General features: G+C 48.3%; 2 protein-coding genes across 2 annotated transcripts; one reads left to right on the forward strand and one right to left on the reverse strand.

Annotated features, from left to right (window-relative positions):
- Positions 1-342: 342 nt before the first annotated feature.
- THPO (thrombopoietin) lies at positions 343-7,814 on the forward strand. The gene is given in 7 exon segments (XM_080919549.1): positions 343-1,613; positions 3,488-3,639; positions 3,857-3,984; positions 4,218-4,304; positions 6,353-6,520; positions 6,758-7,332; positions 7,334-7,814. Coding segments are annotated over 7 exon segments (1,272 nt in total). The 5' UTR covers positions 343-1,563; the 3' UTR covers positions 7,446-7,814.
- A 2,980-nt stretch (positions 7,815-10,794) lies between these two features.
- POLR2H (RNA polymerase II, I and III subunit H) lies at positions 10,795-16,324 on the reverse strand. Its single transcript, XM_080919559.1, has 5 exons — positions 15,209-16,324; positions 14,309-14,392; positions 14,133-14,226; positions 12,472-12,555; positions 10,795-11,149 (listed from the first exon to the last, which is right to left on the reverse strand). Exons 1-5 carry the CDS (start codon positions 15,279-15,281, stop codon positions 11,032-11,034), a joined length of 453 nt encoding a protein of 150 aa, XP_080775685.1. The 5' UTR covers positions 15,282-16,324; the 3' UTR covers positions 10,795-11,031.
- Positions 16,325-16,967: the final 643 nt, after the last annotated feature.

The following is a 16,967-nucleotide window of genomic DNA, read 5'->3' on the forward strand; positions in this document are numbered from 1 at the left end:
CGGGCGGAGGGGCGCTGACCCGGGCCGTACGCCACTCTAGTGCCCTAGGCGCCGGCTCTGGCCCGTTTTATGCCCGCGCCAGGCGTTCCGGCCCGGGGCCTCCTCTTCAGAAAACGGGGCGCGGCGGCGGCTCCACAAGGAGCCCGGCTGAGCCCGGGGGGTCCGGCCCAGCAGCCGCGGCCGGATCGCGAGTGGGGGAGGGGGACAGGCTGGGACCCGGCAGGGGAGGAGGGAGGGACTGGAGGAGGGGGGAGCGGAGTGGGTAGGGGGAAGGGAGGAACCAGGGGGCGCAAAGAGGGGGAGGATAGGCGGGCCTCGACACCCCCACACACACTTCTTGAGGCCACCCCTGGAGGTGGTGTCCATCCTAAGACCAGAGCCTCAGGCTAGTGAAGGGCAGAGGCTGAGCCTCGGGCCTGTACCAGTCACGAGCAGGATGGGCCGCTGGAGGATGGTGACTTGTCTTTGAAAAGGACACTTATTCTCCCCTACCTAGGACCCATAGCACCCCCTTCCTTTCACTCTGGCCGTGTTCCTAGTTCCCTTCTAAGGTCTCTTCTCTTTCTTTAGTTCCCAGGAACAGGGACCTAGCCTGTGCTTCCCAGAATCCAGCAGTGCTTCCCGATGGCTGACCGGAGCCATAATCCACCACCCCAACCTGTCCATCCAACTATCACCTCTGGCCGCTGGTTTTCCTTCATCCTAGGGATGACCCTCTTTCTCTCCAGCGCACTCCCCACCTTTGTCCTGCTTTTCTAGACATGACTCCACACCCTCTCCCACCCCCACCAGTTCCCACTATCCCAGCACCAGGCTTCCTAATCTTAGGAGGCATCTCTTATTCAACTAGAGAATTCCGGGATCTGGGCCATACTCCTTAGAAGATAGCCCATCCTCAGAGGAGGCACAGGAGAAAGCCTGAGGAAGAACAAGGAAGAGAGGACAAGGTCAGGCCGAGGTCCCTGAGGACAGAGACTGTGTGGAGACAGGGACTGAGGGAAAGCACAGGAGCTAGAGCCAGGGCCAAAGGAAGAAAGAGAGGAGCCAGCAAAGAGGTATTTGTGGGGGAGGCTCGGCAGCTGTCTTTCCTAAGACAGGAACAGATGGGCCTGGTTATTTCTCTCATCACATGTATAGTGGTAAGACTGGAAGAGGGCCATTGAACAACCAAGGGCAGGCTTGCCCACAGAGCTGAGCGAGTTTAGCTCTCCAGGTCTCTGTACCCAGGTAGAAAGAAGGACACCTGAGCCTAGTCAATCTATCTGTCTCTCTTTTTTAAACAGATTCTCAGTATGTATCCCTGGCTGGCCTGTAGCTCACTAGGTAGGCCAGGCTAGTCTCAAACTTGCCGAGATCTACCTGCCTCTGCCTCCCAAGTGCTAAGATTAAAGACATGCTCTGGGCTCAGTCTTAACCAAACATGTATCCCTTTTCTCCCCGGGTCCCACATACCGTCCAAACCCCCTTTCCTGTAACATGATTATTCTCTAATATAGGCAATCCCTACACTGCCAGTTGGAAAGGGGAAACGCCAGGAAAAACACTCCTGTGGAGCAGAGGAAAATGGAAGGAACTGCAAGAAAGCCAGAGTGCTGTCAGATTTCAGCAGCCAGGTATACAGTTCAGGGAAGAGAAATTTGGAGAGCCAGGAACTGGGATTTCATCAATCTAAAACAAGACCTGTCTTTCCCAGGGACAAATGGATTCTGCCAGATTGTCCTTCTTCTCTCTCTCTCACCCGAGTTCCAGGTGCTCATGTCCCTAGGATATGAGACAGTTCCTGCTGTATAGATCCTGTCTAGGGTGTGTGGGGGTGGAGGAGCTGGGCTCCATTTATGGACCATGGTCCAACCATGGGCTCTAGTCCCAGTAGATAGGAAAAGAAGTCGTCATTTCCGGGTCTTTCACCAGGGCTTGGTGGCTCTCTGCTCTCTGATTGGGCGGAAGTGGCCTGGGCAGGCTTGTGACCCTACTACAGAGGAGGGCTGTACCCCAGCCAGTGTCTTCCCACCTACCAGCTCCCCGGAGTGCTGCCTGCTGTGCACCTGAAGCCCTTCTCCACCCGGTGAGCGGCAAGCACCATTTGGGGTTAAGTGAGGGTATGGTATGAAGAAACGAGAAAGGACCAAAGGACCGGGCTCTTAGCTGGGGGAGGGGCCAGCAAACTGGAACCTACAGGCACTGACCTTTGTCAAGAAGAGTGGAGCCTTCCCAGAATGGGAGGAGCGGGGGACCGAGCAGGGAAAGGGGGTTGGGTAACTGGTTTATGAGGGACTATTCACAGACTCGGTAGAATTCAGCACAGCATAGGTCTTGCTGCTTCAGGACCATGAGAGAATAAGAGGTGTGTGTATGGAGCTAGAGAACGCTGTCCTAGGGACATAATCCTAATCCCATTCTCATATTGTCATTGTTGTTAGCTTAAGGTTCTGAATCCTGGGACCGAGCAGCTGGGTCAGGTGAGCCAAGGCAGGAGAGGGGAATGGGAGGGGAGTTTGTGTGTGTTGACAGACCTACAGGAGATCCTAATATTGAATCAGGTGCAGGTCTCTTTGCTCAACTTGTGAAAAGTGAGGGTCCCAGGAAGGACTTGGAAGGGATCTGGAGGGGGCAGGGAGGCAGCTGCAGCTGTGTCTAAGGTGAAATAAGCCATGTGAGGTAGGTTTCGTCTTGCTCTGTAAGTGTCTCCCAGGCCACTTGCCTCAGGAAGTCCTAGTTCTTTTAGCCCTTTCATTTGAGTATCGGGGCATTTCAAAATTTAAAAATCCAAAGAAAAGTCTGGGGTTTTGTTTGTGGGGCAAAAAGGGTAAGAATGAGAAGCAAGTGTCTTTTAATTCCTGCTTCTGGTGGTCCCTATGTCTTTACCCAATCTCCTGCCCCAGCCCCACTCCCAGCACCATAGTGGCTCTTTGGCACAGGTGCTCACCTGCCACTTTCTCTTCTTGGCCTGATGACCCATTTTCTTTTCTTTATTTTTATTTATTTATTTTATGTATATGAGTACACTTTCGCTGTCTTCAGACACACCAGAAGAGGGGATCAGATCTCATCACAGATGGTTGTTAGCCACCATGTGGTTGCTGGGAATTGAAGTCAGGACCTCTGGAAGAGCAGCCAGTGCTCTTAACCACTGAGCCATCTCTCCAGCCCAACACTCCTTTCTCTATCCCCATCCCACATTCTCTTCCAGCTAACAGCCAATGGTGCTCAGAATTTGAGTCCACTTAAGATGCCTATGTAATATATTGCTTCTCCCAGCAGAGCAACAATGGTAGATGGGGCACCAGGACTTTATTAGAATCACTGAGGAGCCCAGACAAAGAGGGGACACTATATGCTTTAGTCACAAGAAAACATGGGACCAGTTGGAACACTAACACTAGCCCTGGCTGACCAGTAGCTCAAGGGCTCCAAGCACGTTTCCCCATGCCAGAAAGTCTTTTTCTTAAAACCCAATGAAAAGATTCACTTTTTCTGTCATTTTCAGGATAGATTCCTTGGCCCACCTATCCCCCACCCCACTCTGTGCAGAAGTGCAAACGTTCAAGCCGCCTCCATGGCCCCAGGAAAGATTCAGGGGAGAGGCCCCATACAGGGAGCCACTCCAATTAGACACCCTGGCCAGAATGGAGCTGACTGGTAAGGCTACATAAGGGACTAGGGACAAGTTCAAGAATGGTTTGGCAGGGGGCAAGGAGGGCAGAGGGCTGGGAAACCCAATCTCCCAAGAAAAGGTGTCTGTCTGGACAGCAGACCCCTGGAGTTCAGGTCTGGCTCCCAAATGGGGATCCCCGAGTCACCACCTCAGAATGTGCTTCTCCTTATCTCCCTTCAACTTCACCTCTCCTCATCTAAGATTTGCTCCTGGTGGTCATACTTCTCCTCACCGCAAGACTAACTCTGTCCAGCCCAGTTCCTCCTGCCTGTGACCCCAGACTTCTAAATAAACTGCTTCGGGACTCCCACCTCCTCCACAGCCGACTGGTGAGCAACCCCAAGCCCTTTGCTTTCTACCCACTTACCTGAGTTAAGGGACTCAGGCCTCCGGTTCCTCTCACTCCAGCACTGTCTTTGGCGAGACCACCATGCCTTAGCCCTGACAAGGACTGGGCTTTGCATTCATCTTAGATGCTCCAGTGTGAGCACCACCCCAGTCATGGGCCACCATCCTGACCTGCATTTCAGCTCTTTCCTCTTGGCCCCATCTTTCCTAACAGAGCCAGTGTCCTGACGTTAACCCTTTGTCTACCCCTGTCCTGCTGCCTGCCGTGGACTTCAGCCTGGGAGAATGGAAAACGCAGACGGTAAGAGGCCCCGGGACTCAAGTGTGCTTCTTTCACACCTGCTATCCTAGGAAGTTCCCAGCCAGGCTGGACTCCAGCATGGGACCCCATCTCAAGAAAAGGGCGGGGAGAAGGATTTGTTACATCGCCTTCCCTAAGTCCTGTTACCAGATCCTCCTGCTCCTCATAGTCTTGAAAATTCTTGAATTCCCTAAAAGTCTTACTTCCAGCTTGGCGACTGTATCCCAGGTTACATTCACCTATGATGAGCTCTTGAGAAAGCAATGACAAATTTCTGATCAAATAGGTTTGGCATAATGGCTTTAATCTCATCACTCAGGAGTCAGTGGTAAACATATCTCTGTAAGTTCAAGGCCAGTCAGGGATAAGATGCTATCTCAAACACACACACACTTGTATGTGTGTGTGTGTGTGTGTGTTTGTATGTATATATATATATATATATATATAATGTGTGTGTATGTGTGTGTAGATATGTATGTGTATATATATATGTGTGTGTGTGTGTTTGTGTGTGTGTATATATGTGTGTGTGTATATATATATGTGTGTGTGTATATATGTGTGTGTGTATTTGTATGTATATATATATATAAAATGTGTGTGTATATGTGTAGATATGTGTGTGTATTTGTGTGTGTATATATATATGTGTGTGTGTGTGTATATATGTGTATGTGTGTGTGTATACACACACATATACATGAGATAGTACAGATATATGCATACTATAAAGATTTGAAACTAAATACCATAAAAAGTTGGTTAGAAGCCTTTCATGTCCATACCTTTGACCTGTTCTTATTCTTGTTCAATCTTTTTGTTTAATGCATTTGTTTATATAGAGGTCAGAGTCATCAAGCTTGGCCACAAACACCTTTACCCACTAAGCCATTTCAAGGACTCTTCAACTTTCTTTTTCTTTTTTTCTTTCATTCCTTCCTTCCTTCATTTCTTTCTTTCTTCCTCGTACTTCTTCTTCATCTTCTTCTTCCCCTCCTCCTTCCTTCTTCTTTCTTCTCCCTCCTTCTTCATCTTCGTCCTCCTCCTTCTTTGGTTTTTCAAGTCAGGGTGTCTTTGTGTCTATCCCTGGCTATCCTGGAACTTGCTCTATAGACCGGGCTGCCTTCAAACTCAGAGACCCATCTGCCTCTGCCTGCCGAGTGCTGGGATCAAAGATGTGCACTGGCCCTGCCCAGCTTCTCAACTTTAAGTTGGCATGAAATCTGATCTGATGTCCACAGGTGACATAAAGCAGAAAGTACCACTAAATTAAGGCAAAATCAAGATTCAAATTCTTGCTGAGCATACAGCAGAAATCTAGCTGTATCTATCCTGACACAAAGCAGAAATCCTTGTAGCTCAGAGAGTGGGGCAGAAAGATGAGGAGCTACAGGCTAGCCTAGGCTATTTAGTGAGACCTTGTCTCAAAAAATAAACAAGAGCAGCAAAAGCAAGCCAGGTGGCACATACCTGTACTATGTAGAATCTCCTTTCTTTTCAAGTCTCCTAGGAATCCTGGGTCAGAAGGATGAGTTATATAAAACACAGGTCTAGCTCTGTGTTTGTAACAGGGTCTAACCATGTATTCCAGACTGACCTTGAACTTGTGATCCTCCTGTCTCAGCCCCCCTAGTGCTAGGATTACAGGCATGTGCCATCATCATCATATCTAGCTCTGCCATTTGCTAAGCCCCTTCCCTTCATCTTCATGGTTATGGTGACAGTTCTGTTGCTACGTTTAACTTAGAAATTCTGTGGGCAACAGTCTTATATCAGAAAGACTAGGTCTACAATGCTGCAGCCTAGAGGTAAAAGCTGCGACAAGGTGGGGTGGCTTTCTAAGAGTCCATGCAAGACAGGCTACACTGATGGACACTGGAGTTGGTGAAGCAGAGGCCGATGACCGGTTATTAGGAGACTGTGAAGGAATTCCTGCAATGGGTGGGACCCTCATCCTGTCCAACTCTCAGCTCGAATGAGTCATCCTCTGGCTACTCCTATGGGCTCCCCACCCAGTCTTAGTACGTTTTACTTTTTTTTCCCAGGAGCAGAGCAAGGCACAGGACATTCTAGGGGCAGTGTCCCTTCTACTGGAGGGGGTGATGGCAGCACGAGGGCAATTGGAAGCTCCCTGCCTCTCATCCCTCCTCGGACAGCTCTCTGGGCAGGTTCGCCTCCTCTTGGGGGCCCTGCAGGGCCTCCTAGGAACCCAGGTAAGTCCTCAGACCTATAGAAACTACCCTCCTACTCAGTTCCTCTCAGGACCTGGGGGAAGACAAGGGATTGTAGGTGCTATTGTAGGTGCTTTCGGTGTATGAAAACTAGCCTGTACGGAGTGACGCTTCTCAGCCATAATACCCGGGTGCTGCAATAAATCTTCTCTCCTTAGTCAGAAGAGGCCTTGATATGTCGGCCCGTTCACTGGCCTCAGGCCCATCCTCTGCCTTCAGCTTCCTCCACAGGGCAGGACCACAGCTCACAACGACCCCAATGCCCTCTTCTTGAGCTTGCAACAACTGCTTCGGGGAAAGGTGCGCTTCCTGCTGCTGGTAGAAGGTCCCGCCCTCTGTGTCAGAAGGACCCTGCCCACCACAGCTGTCCCAAGCAGTACCTCTCAACTCCTCACACTAAACAAGTTCCCAAACAGGACTTCTGGATTCTTGGAGACGAACTTCAGTGTTGTAGCCAGAACTACTGGCCCTGGACTTCTAAACAGGCTTCAAGGATTCAGCGCCAAGATTGTTCCTGGTCAGCTAAATCAAACCTCCCAGTCCCTAGACCAAATCCCTGGATACCTGAACGGGACACTCGGACCCGTGAATGGCACTCACGAGCTCTTTGCCGGAACCTCACTTCAGACCCTGGAAGCCCCAGACATTGTGCCAGGGGCTTCCAACAAAGACTCCCTGGCCCTCAACCTCCAAGGTGGACTTCCTCCTTCTCCAAGCCTTGCTCCTGATGGTTACACACTCTTCCCTCCTTCATCTACCTTGCCCACCCACGGGTCTCCACCCCAGCTCCATCCCGTTTCCTGACCCTTCCACCACCATGCCTAACTCTACCAGCCCTCAACCAATCGCAATGTACCCTCATCTCAGGAATGTGTCTCGGGAAGCATTAGGTGCACTGGTACAGTGAGCATCTGCGGCATCTCTTGGGGATGAGCTTCCCCAGGAGAGGCAGCTGCAGCTGCACCAGATGTCCTGCTTTCCCAGAAGGCCCTGGGAAAGGGACACCCAGGACAGGACATTGCAAAATTTTAGGAGCTATTTTTTTTAACCTATCAACAATATTCATCAGAGCAGCTAGTTATCATTGGTCTATTTTCTGTATAAATTTGAAAATCACTAATTCTCTATATGTGCTTTCATACATCAAGTCTGCAAATGCCTAGACTGGTCTAGCCTTTTAGCCCAGGTAGAGACCAACACTGTATCAGAAAACAAAAGGGAACTTCCCTTTGCTCAAGTTTAAGTGCTCTCCCAAGGCCCTGGCTCCCTTCACTGTTAATTCTCAGTGAGAATGTTTGGTCCTCAAGAGATACTGCTCTTGATAATGGATTAGCAGGTTATCTCTTAGAAAGACTGTCCCTACTTAGTGGGAAGAAAAAAAAAAACTGAACCTGTAAGAGAATAAATGAGAGTACCCAAAAGCCAATTAAAACTCAAAGGACCAATGTTCTTCACTGGGACAACAGATCTCCTGGACCCTACCTCCCAAGAAAGCTAACAGGAAGCCTGGGGAACTCCACACCCCAGGTAAGGCCATGCAGACGGTTCAGTAAAGACTACACTTGGATGTGGCAGCTGAGCAAACAGCTAAGAGCATCAGCAGCTCAGCAGGAGCTTACCCAGGCCTAGGCTCCTGCTTCCCTCCTGTGGAGGGCAGGCGGAAGTGCAGGAAGTGGCAAGAGTCAGGCTCCACAGTGCACACAGCAGGAGGAGCACAGAGCAGTAGAAGGCTCTTTCTAATTTCCACAAGCGCATCTAAAACGCAGCCCTGTGTGACCTCGATGAACTCTACTGGGCACCCCCCACCATGAAGGCAGACTTATGGTTTTTGTAAGTAAACCTGATTCTCAGCTTTGTTGGTGCTAGAGGCACAAAAACTATATTGCCAAGGGTCAACCTGCAATGGCCAGAGTCTTTTGAGAAGACTGTTAGGAGTTTTCCCTGTCTTCTGTCCCAAAGTAAAGGAGGAAAGACAGGATGTCACAATTCCGAACACACACACACACACACACACACACAAAGGAAAAGGTGTTCTTCACACAGGCAGTAGATGCCCCAGGACCTCCCCTCCCACCACTGTATGGTAGGTATTATCCATCTGGTTTTATGCATGAAGACACCAAGGCCGGGTAGGCTTCCCAATGGTCACACAGCCCTCAAGCATAAAAAGGACATTCCAGTCTGAGGCTCAGCCCATCCATTTACCCGGTGTGGTGAACTGCCTAGCATGTCCAATTAATGCAGAGACTTCCAAGTCCTTGGAGAGTACACCCAGTCTTAAGGAGCTCTGAGAAGAAGACCGGAACTTGTGGGGATAACAATTCACACAGTGTGGGCGGAACCTGACGAAGGAATCAATGAATGCACATAGCTAAAAAAAATCAGAATCTCAGTGTCAGTTTTTATGTGAGAGTCCTTCATCTACTAATTCTAAGCTAAGTATAATTTGTAATTTGTTGTAACACTGAAGGAGGCTGAATTTAACATTTAGAAAAGAATTTAGGGCCAGTGAAATGGCTCAGTAGATGAAAGTGCTGATGCCCGGAGCCCATGGCAGAGGCAAGAACTAATACCCAGAGGTTTCCTGACCTCATTGCGCACACCCATCACATGTGTTCTTGCACGTACACATCATACATACACACAAGTAAAACTTAAGTTAATGGCACATGCTACATACAAAGTTTGAGTCCATACTGGACTACAAAAGACTCTGTCTCAGAAATTAACTTTCATGGCAGGGATATAGTATCAAGGCTCAGTGGTAAAGCTCTTACCTAGCAAACACAAGTCCTGGGTTCAATCCTCTCAGCACAAAACCAAAAATACAAACAAATCATCAAGGGAAACACTGCAGCACGTAAAACCCAGAACTAGACAAGACTGTGGCTTCTTAGCAGTCAGATGGCACGTGACAATGTTGAACTGCAGCTTAGCCCAACTCCCAGGCACCTCACACTGGCAAATCCCAGTAACCGGTTTCTACAATGTAACACTACCTTCTTAAGACTCTAATCCTGAAACCAGGTGCATACCTGTAAATTTAGCAGTTTGTAAGGTTGAGGCAGGAGGATCACAAGTTCAAGGTCCCTTTTGGCTATATTACAAGTTTCAGACAGTTGACACTCAGACTCCACCCTTAAGGTTTTTTGTTTGTTGGTTGGTTGGTTGGTTTTTTAAGCCTTCCCTAAAGATCCAGTTGAGGGATGCCACACTTGCTTTCCTAGTAAGCCTCAGGTTTGATCCCTGCACTGCCAAAACCAAATTCCTAAACCAAATCATTCTGTGTAGCTGATTCCATTATTTCTTACACACACACACACACACACACCCCACAAATGAAAAACACACTGGCAAGACAGCTCAGTGGGTAAAGGAGACCGACATCAAATTTAACCAAATGTGTTCCACATGTGAGAAGGGACTCTTGAAAGTTACCTTCTCCCTGACACACACATACAATAAGACAAAAATATATGTTTGAAGGGGGAAAAAGTGCTTATAAGCAGAATACTTTTCAAGTTCCCTTTACTTTGCTGGGACTGGGCTCCAGTGACAGTGGCATTGTACCACTATTACTGATAAGGATCTTCCAGTGTAACCTACTCCATTTTCCCTCAACCCTACAAAAGCATGAGTCCAAGGGATGATTATAAGATTCCATGAAGATTCCTCCCATCCCCCAAAGCATCACACCCACACACCCTACTGTGGAAAGTGGAAAAACACCTTTGCTTCTCCCTGCTGAGACCACTCATTTTCACCCATTTCCCAAACATTATTCCTAACGCCTCTTGTAAAGACCAAAAGAGAAGCCGGGGAAGGAAACACCCCAGGCATCCCAGCAGGGAAACCAGCTCCAGAGAGAAGCCCAGGTCATTGAGAGACAACCGGAGGCCAGCAAAAAGGCTCAGTAGGTAAAGAAGCTCGTCTTGCCATTCACAGATCAGTTCCCAGGATTCAGATGACAGAACTCTGCCACACAGGGTGGGATTCTGGGGGTGCGGGTGTAGGGTGAGGTAGGAGAAAATCCGAAAGAGAGACAGAGAGAGAGAATCAAAGAGAGACAGAGAGAGAGAATCAAAGAGAGACAGATTTAGAACAGAGGGTTTTAAGACCCAGATTTGCATATACCAGGTGTGATGCAATCCCAGAAATTCTGGGTGGTGGCAGGAAAATCAAGTTCAAGGCCAGTGCGGGCTCAATATCGAAAGCAAAACCTTGGATTCCCCAACCCCCAATGATGGAGAAGAGTCTGAAAAAGTAAACTTTAATTAAAAAAAATCATATACAACTTTAGGTTCATGCTAAGCTCTCCCACGTGGCCTTCTACAGACAAGTCAGTTTTCCACTGAATTTAGACAAACTGAAGACATACCCATAGTGGACACGGAGCCCCGCCCCTTTTACAGGTGAACAGACAGCTTCCACACAGGCCTGAGCAATGTCCCTGATGTAAGTGACCAAGCAGCAAGTCTGGTTTCCCACAAAGTTCAGAACGCCAGCTTCTTCATCAGCAGATACACTCGGGAGTCCACCTCAAATCCATGAAGGTTGTTGGCATCACCCTGAAGCCTCATGAGCAGACCCCCATAGGACACATATGCAGAGCTGAAACAGAAGGCCCCTTGTCCTGAGTCTGAGCTCTAAAGCAGCTGCTTCCTAGCAGGTCTCCATTCATTGTTTTAAGGGTACTCTCCTAGTATTTTGCCATTGGGAACCCAGAGATTAGGACAAGACTGAATGCAGACATGCACAATGCAGTGTGGTTTACTCTAGTAGAGGAGGAAACACTGCTAAGCCCAGAACTAGGAGACATACAAAAGAAGATTTAGGCAGGAGCTGCAGAGATGGCTCAGCCTTAAGATTACTAGCTCTTCTTGCAGAATGAAGAAGCTCTGGGTTCACTTCACAGCACCACAACGCATTTCACAACCACTGTAATTCCATTTTCAAGGGATCCAATGCCCTCTTTTGACCTTGGTGGACTCACACCTGCACCTGATATATACAGACAAATAAATGCATTTTTGAAAATGCTAAGGAGCCAGGAGATGGCTCATGCCTTTAAACCCAGCAGCAGGACAACAGGAGGCAATCAAATAGAGCTCCTGAGTTCAAGAGCAGCCTGGTCAGTTCCAGCCCAGGCTACACAGAGAGATCCTGTCTCAAAAGAAAAAAAAGTTGGGGAGAATTTTCGACTAACAAGGGAAATTATGTTAAAAGGGAGGAGGAGGGAAGAAGAGGAGAAAACATTGTAAAGAATCAAAAAAAAAAAAAAAAAAGCCTACTCAAACTTTTTTTTTGTTTGTTTGTTTGTTTGTTTTTGAAAAACAGGGTCTCACTATGTAGCCCTGGCTGTCCTGGAACTCACTCTGTAAAACAGGCTGGTCTGGAACTCACAGCAATCCACCTGCCTCTATCTACCAAATGCTGGGATTAAAGGTATTTGCCACCACACCAGCTATTCAAATTCTATATCTAAAAGATTCCCTAGGTGATTTTTGATTCTTTTACTATTTCTCAGCTTCAAGTTTCTGACAATCACACTGTTTTAACATCATCTTAAAGAAAAATAAAAAAAGCCAGGCAGGGAAACCGAAGATCCAAGGGTTGGGATGCAGAGAAGCAGCACATACTTAAGTAAAAAGCAACAAAAGAAAGGCCTAGTTATGAATACTGCATGTAGTTCTCCAGGAAGATGCTCTGTCATCTCTCACAAAGCAAGATTACCAGTGTCTCCTCTGGTCTTGAAACCCTGACAATGGGTAACATTACGTGACCCACATTCAGACTGGAAACTGTTCCCAAGACAAATTCTCCCACCTAGGTTTGGAATACAAGGAAAAAAGGGGGGCCCAAACCAGAAATAGAAGCATGGCCCGACCTCAGAACAGGGAAGGAGAAGACATTTTCTAGAGTGTGATACTTACAGACGTGTGGCTGCTTCAGTCGAGGTCTCGTCCCCTTCAATCCTGTACACTTTCCCATACATTACATACTCAAACTGGTCAGCCCTACAAACAACACACCAGGTTACTCTTCATAGTAAGGGTATAACGGAACTTTAAAAATGGACACTGATGGGCTGGAGAGATGGCTCAATGGTTAAGAGCACTGAGTTCAATTCCCAGCAACCACATGGTGGCTCACGACCATCTGTAATGGGATCTGGTGCCCTCTTCTGGTGTGTCTGAAGATGGCTACAGTGTATTCATCATAAAATAAATAAATATTTTTTTTTACAAATGGAGACTGGTAAGAAGCACTGTAGAAGTGTGACCTTCCTTAACTCCCACAGAAATCCTGTGAGCTGGACATGACCATCTGTATTTTATTGATGAGGAAACAGAAGGCTGAGAGCTGAAAACTCAGTGATCCGTGGCCTATCAGCCTTTGAGACAAAGTCTCTCTATATAGTCCTGGCTATCCTAACTGGCTGGCCTCAAACTCACTGATAGATTAGATACTTATGTTTTCTGTCTCCCGAGTGCTGGGATTAAGAGCGTGGACCACCAGACCTACTATTTCATAGGGATTAAGATTACCAGACCTACTATTTCATAGTCTTCCTATCACACCAAACTTCCTCACAAAAATCTAGGTTACTACGTAATTCTTTCCTCATCCTTCAAAAAGCTACACCTGCAACCAATGGTGGTACAATAACCTTAATTCCAGCACCGAGGAGGCCGAGGTCTATGATCTACATAGACCAGGTCAACCAGGACTACAAAGTGAGAAGACCCTGTCTCAAATAAATAAACTGCTGCAATTCACAAGCTTACGATCACTGCTCTCAGTTATCAAGAAAACTAGTCATTTGAATTTTTTTCAATTTTTTTTTTTTTAAACACAGGGTCTCATGTAGTCAAGATTGGCCTGAGACTTGATGTAAGGATAAAGATATTCTTGAACCCGTGATCCATCTCCTGAGTTCTGGAATTATAGACAAAAGCCGTCATATCCAGCTCTAGTTATCGGAATTCTAACTGCAGCAGTGTCTGTAAGGGAATTCAGATTCCACTGACAACAGTCATTTATCCCTAGAAGTAAAGACTTTTCTATATGCTTACACTTTTCTCTTCATAATACACATATATAACATATAGCATACATTATATATAACATATAACATCATATAACATATAAGTTACACTTCCATTCATTATATCCTCATAGTTACTTACATATAGTACTAGTATATATTACATATAACATATACATATTATATAATATACAATATAATATATATAACATATAGCATATATTCTATATAATGCATAACATCATATAACATATAAAATACACTATACCTTCCATTCATATCCTCATAATTACATATAGTACTAGTATATATTATATATAACATATACATATTATATAGTATACAATATATTGAATACATGTTACATAACTTATGTTACACATTAGCATATAATATGCATTGTAAATTATATACCATATATTATTGTAAAAATCAAATTTTCTATAATATATAATTATATATTTGTATAAAATTTATAATCTATAATCGTCATACAATACTTTCTATACATTTCTTATTGCAGTCACTGGTTTACTGCTACCTCACCTGGAAGGCCTGTCATCTGTGGGGTTGTATTCACCATCATCCAAGGTACCATCTTCATACAAAGTACTAGCTATAACCAACCGGAACTTGTCACCTGAAGAGAGCAGCAACATCAGAGTGAAGAAGGGGACACCAAAGACCAAAATCCTCTTGCACTGTCTGTGTTCAATACTTACCTAAGTCTACAGGGTAAATCTGAATGTTTACATCTAAGATGAGGTCCATCTTGAAAGATTCACTCTCACAGTGCAGTCGGGATACTGGGGAAGAGTGAGTGAACAGACATAATTACAAAGCCTAGGGATGCCAGCTTGGGGTCAAATGCCAGAGATCAAATCAACTAACGTGCCCACACCCACCAGCCTCGCACAACTGCAGTCAGAATCTGACTCACAAGAAGGAAGCCGGTAGTAACCTCAGCAGGTGACAGGACCCAAGAAAGCCGCAAAGCTCCTCTAGCAGTACCAGTCTCTAGGCTCTAAACTTGCCTGGATGATTTAGACTAAACTCTCACTTGTGCAGAGACTTACTCTTCCTGGTAGGAGACATTGTACTGAGGGAATCTGCGGGATGCATTGAGAACTGACATGTGTCTTAAATTTGCTTCCAGGCAAAGTGACACCAAAAAAAAAACAACTTCCGGATCGTTAATAAATACACCAAGCAGTCAGCTGACCGCAACTAAGAGAGCTGCGAAAAGAGCTAAAAGTTCTTAGGCCAATTCAAAATTATGTGTGAGGAAGGCAGGTAGGTAACTCGCTGCAAAGACCTGAGGTAACAAAACAGGTACGGTACCACCTACTTTTATAAGGATCAAGTGTGCGAGCGAGGCGCCCAGTAGAGCACGTAATAACTGTAAGGAGTTAGAAAGGTTACCAGGAGTATACCAGCACCATGGCTAAGGACCACCCAGGAACCAGGCACGCAAATATAATAGAAAAAGCTCTCAAGATTCTCATTCACGGAGTTAAAAAAAAAAAAAACTGTTTCCTGAAGGAGGTACCGAGAGGGTGGGATGGGCCAATTGGGGTGGGTGGGCGTGTTGACCTCTTCCCGCCCCTACACACCTTACTTACCTCGATCAAATTTCTTGCCTTCTGGATCAATGTCTTTCACATCGAAAATATCCTCGAACAGGATGCCCGCCATCGTGAAGGGCACGAGAGCTGCAGAGGGGCTGAGCGTGCGGACACCACTGGGAATTCGCGCAGCCCCTCACGTGGAGAAGAGCACACAGGGCAGAGTACCGCCCAAAAAGCGGCAACGAGGCAGAGGACGCATGCGCACGGGCTGCAGTAACGCAGCCACTTCCGCTGCCTCCTTCTCCCGGCTTCTTCACTTCCGCCGGGAAGGGCCACCTCGGAGTCGCTCGGGGCTTGTGGGCGAGTCTCAAAGCTCGGTGACTCCGCCCAGGGCGGGGACAGATTAAGTCACACCCCCGGCGGGTACCGCGCTGCGCCCGGCTCTCCGGCGCCCTCTTCAGATCATGGATCCCGAAGCGTGGAAAGCTTGGGGGCCTAACCCAGCCAGGAACCTTGATCCTTGGCCCAGAGAAGCCCGGCCCTAGCCCTTCCCTGCGGTCCGCGTGCTGGCCGAGGGCACAGTCCGTGCTGCAGGCAGGTGGAGCAGAACCCCGCCCGCAGAGCATCGGCCCTCCGAACCTAGTGCCCAGCCCCTCAGACTGTCACCAAGCTCCCCAACGCTGGTCCGAGCTGGCTCTGACCAGCTAGACATCACCCGAGCCGGGTGCGTCCGGTTTGGGAATTTGCCATGATGTCACTCTCGGGGAAAGGAAAACCCGCAATGTGCCCTCCCCTGGGGCTTCACCTCCTCGCCACTCTCGCCTTCCCTTGGCCCTGCTTGGCGCTAGCCTCACACTGATCCCCTAGTACATTGCCAATTGAACTTGGTACTGCCTGTCACCCCACTATACTACTCTCTTCTGGACACTGAAGTGCGCCTTCACCCGACACTGGCCTCTCACTGGGAAGCGACAGCTCGCAATACCTTCTTTCTAGGTGTCACGTACTCCCATTACAGCCTCTGAACTGGGCACCTCGTTTCCTGAATGAGTCTTCATCCTGGTACTACTCTTTCTCCACAGATTTCTGGACACTGTCCTGTCCCGTGGCTCCAACCTAGCACTGCCCCATCCTCTTTGTGCCCTCGCCACCTTCTTCTTGCCCCTCCAAGGACCCTGAAAGACGCTGTGGAGCCTCAGCAGGTCGTTTCTTCAGGGCGTCAGCAGCTACTCCGATTCCCCCTTAAGCGGTGCCGGGGAGGAGCGACCTCTGCTCCCCCACACCCCCGCCTCCCAGGAGCGGCCTCCCCCCGCACCAATAGCTCCCTTCCCTCGGGCCTCACCCCTTCCCGTCCCCTCCCACCTCCACCTCCGCCCCTCTTTCCAGGCCTAGCCGTTCCAGGTGCGCCTTCCCGGGGGAACCCGGAGGAAAGGAAGGAGAAAGAAGAAAAGGAGGCGACGAGGGAGGGGGCTCTCAGGCATCCTCCGGGACCCGTCTGAGCCGCCTGAAAGTGCGAAGCAGAGGCTGCCCCTGTCTGGCCTAAGAGAGCCCGAACTGGCTTTTTTTTTTTCTGTAGCCCCTTCCCCACTCCAAGAGTCCCCACATCTCCAGCCCCTCCCGCACAACGCAGCAGCCGCGGGAGAGCCCGTCCCTTCCACGTGCCAGCAGACCCGCCCCCGCCCGGCCCCCGCACCCTCACGGGGCTGGGTCAGTCTCCTGGCTTTCTTGGCGAAGGGGTGCGAGATCGTGTTGCAAGCGCCCCCTGCCGCCTCTCCGGAGACCAGGAGGCGGCCCCAATGCAGACCCCGGCCGG

Source organism: Micromys minutus (assembly GCF_963924665.1).
Source record: "Micromys minutus genome assembly, chromosome: 7".
Classification (NCBI taxonomy): Eukaryota; Metazoa; Chordata; class Mammalia; order Rodentia; family Muridae; genus Micromys; species Micromys minutus.

Bases quoted from the DNA above. Each gene is read 5' to 3' on its own strand.
- POLR2H (XM_080919559.1), bottom strand. From the start codon at position 15,281: ATGGCGGGCATCCTGTTCGAGGATATTTTCGATGTGAAAGACATTGAT. The intron at 14,393-15,208 runs GTAAGTAAGGTG...ACTCTTCCCCAG, and splicing joins AGGCAAGAAATTTGATCGAG to TATCCCGACTGCACTGTGAG. The intron at 11,150-12,471 runs GTAAGTATCACA...CTTCTGTTTCAG, and splicing joins ACTGAAGCAGCCACACGTCT to CTCTGCATATGTGTCCTATG.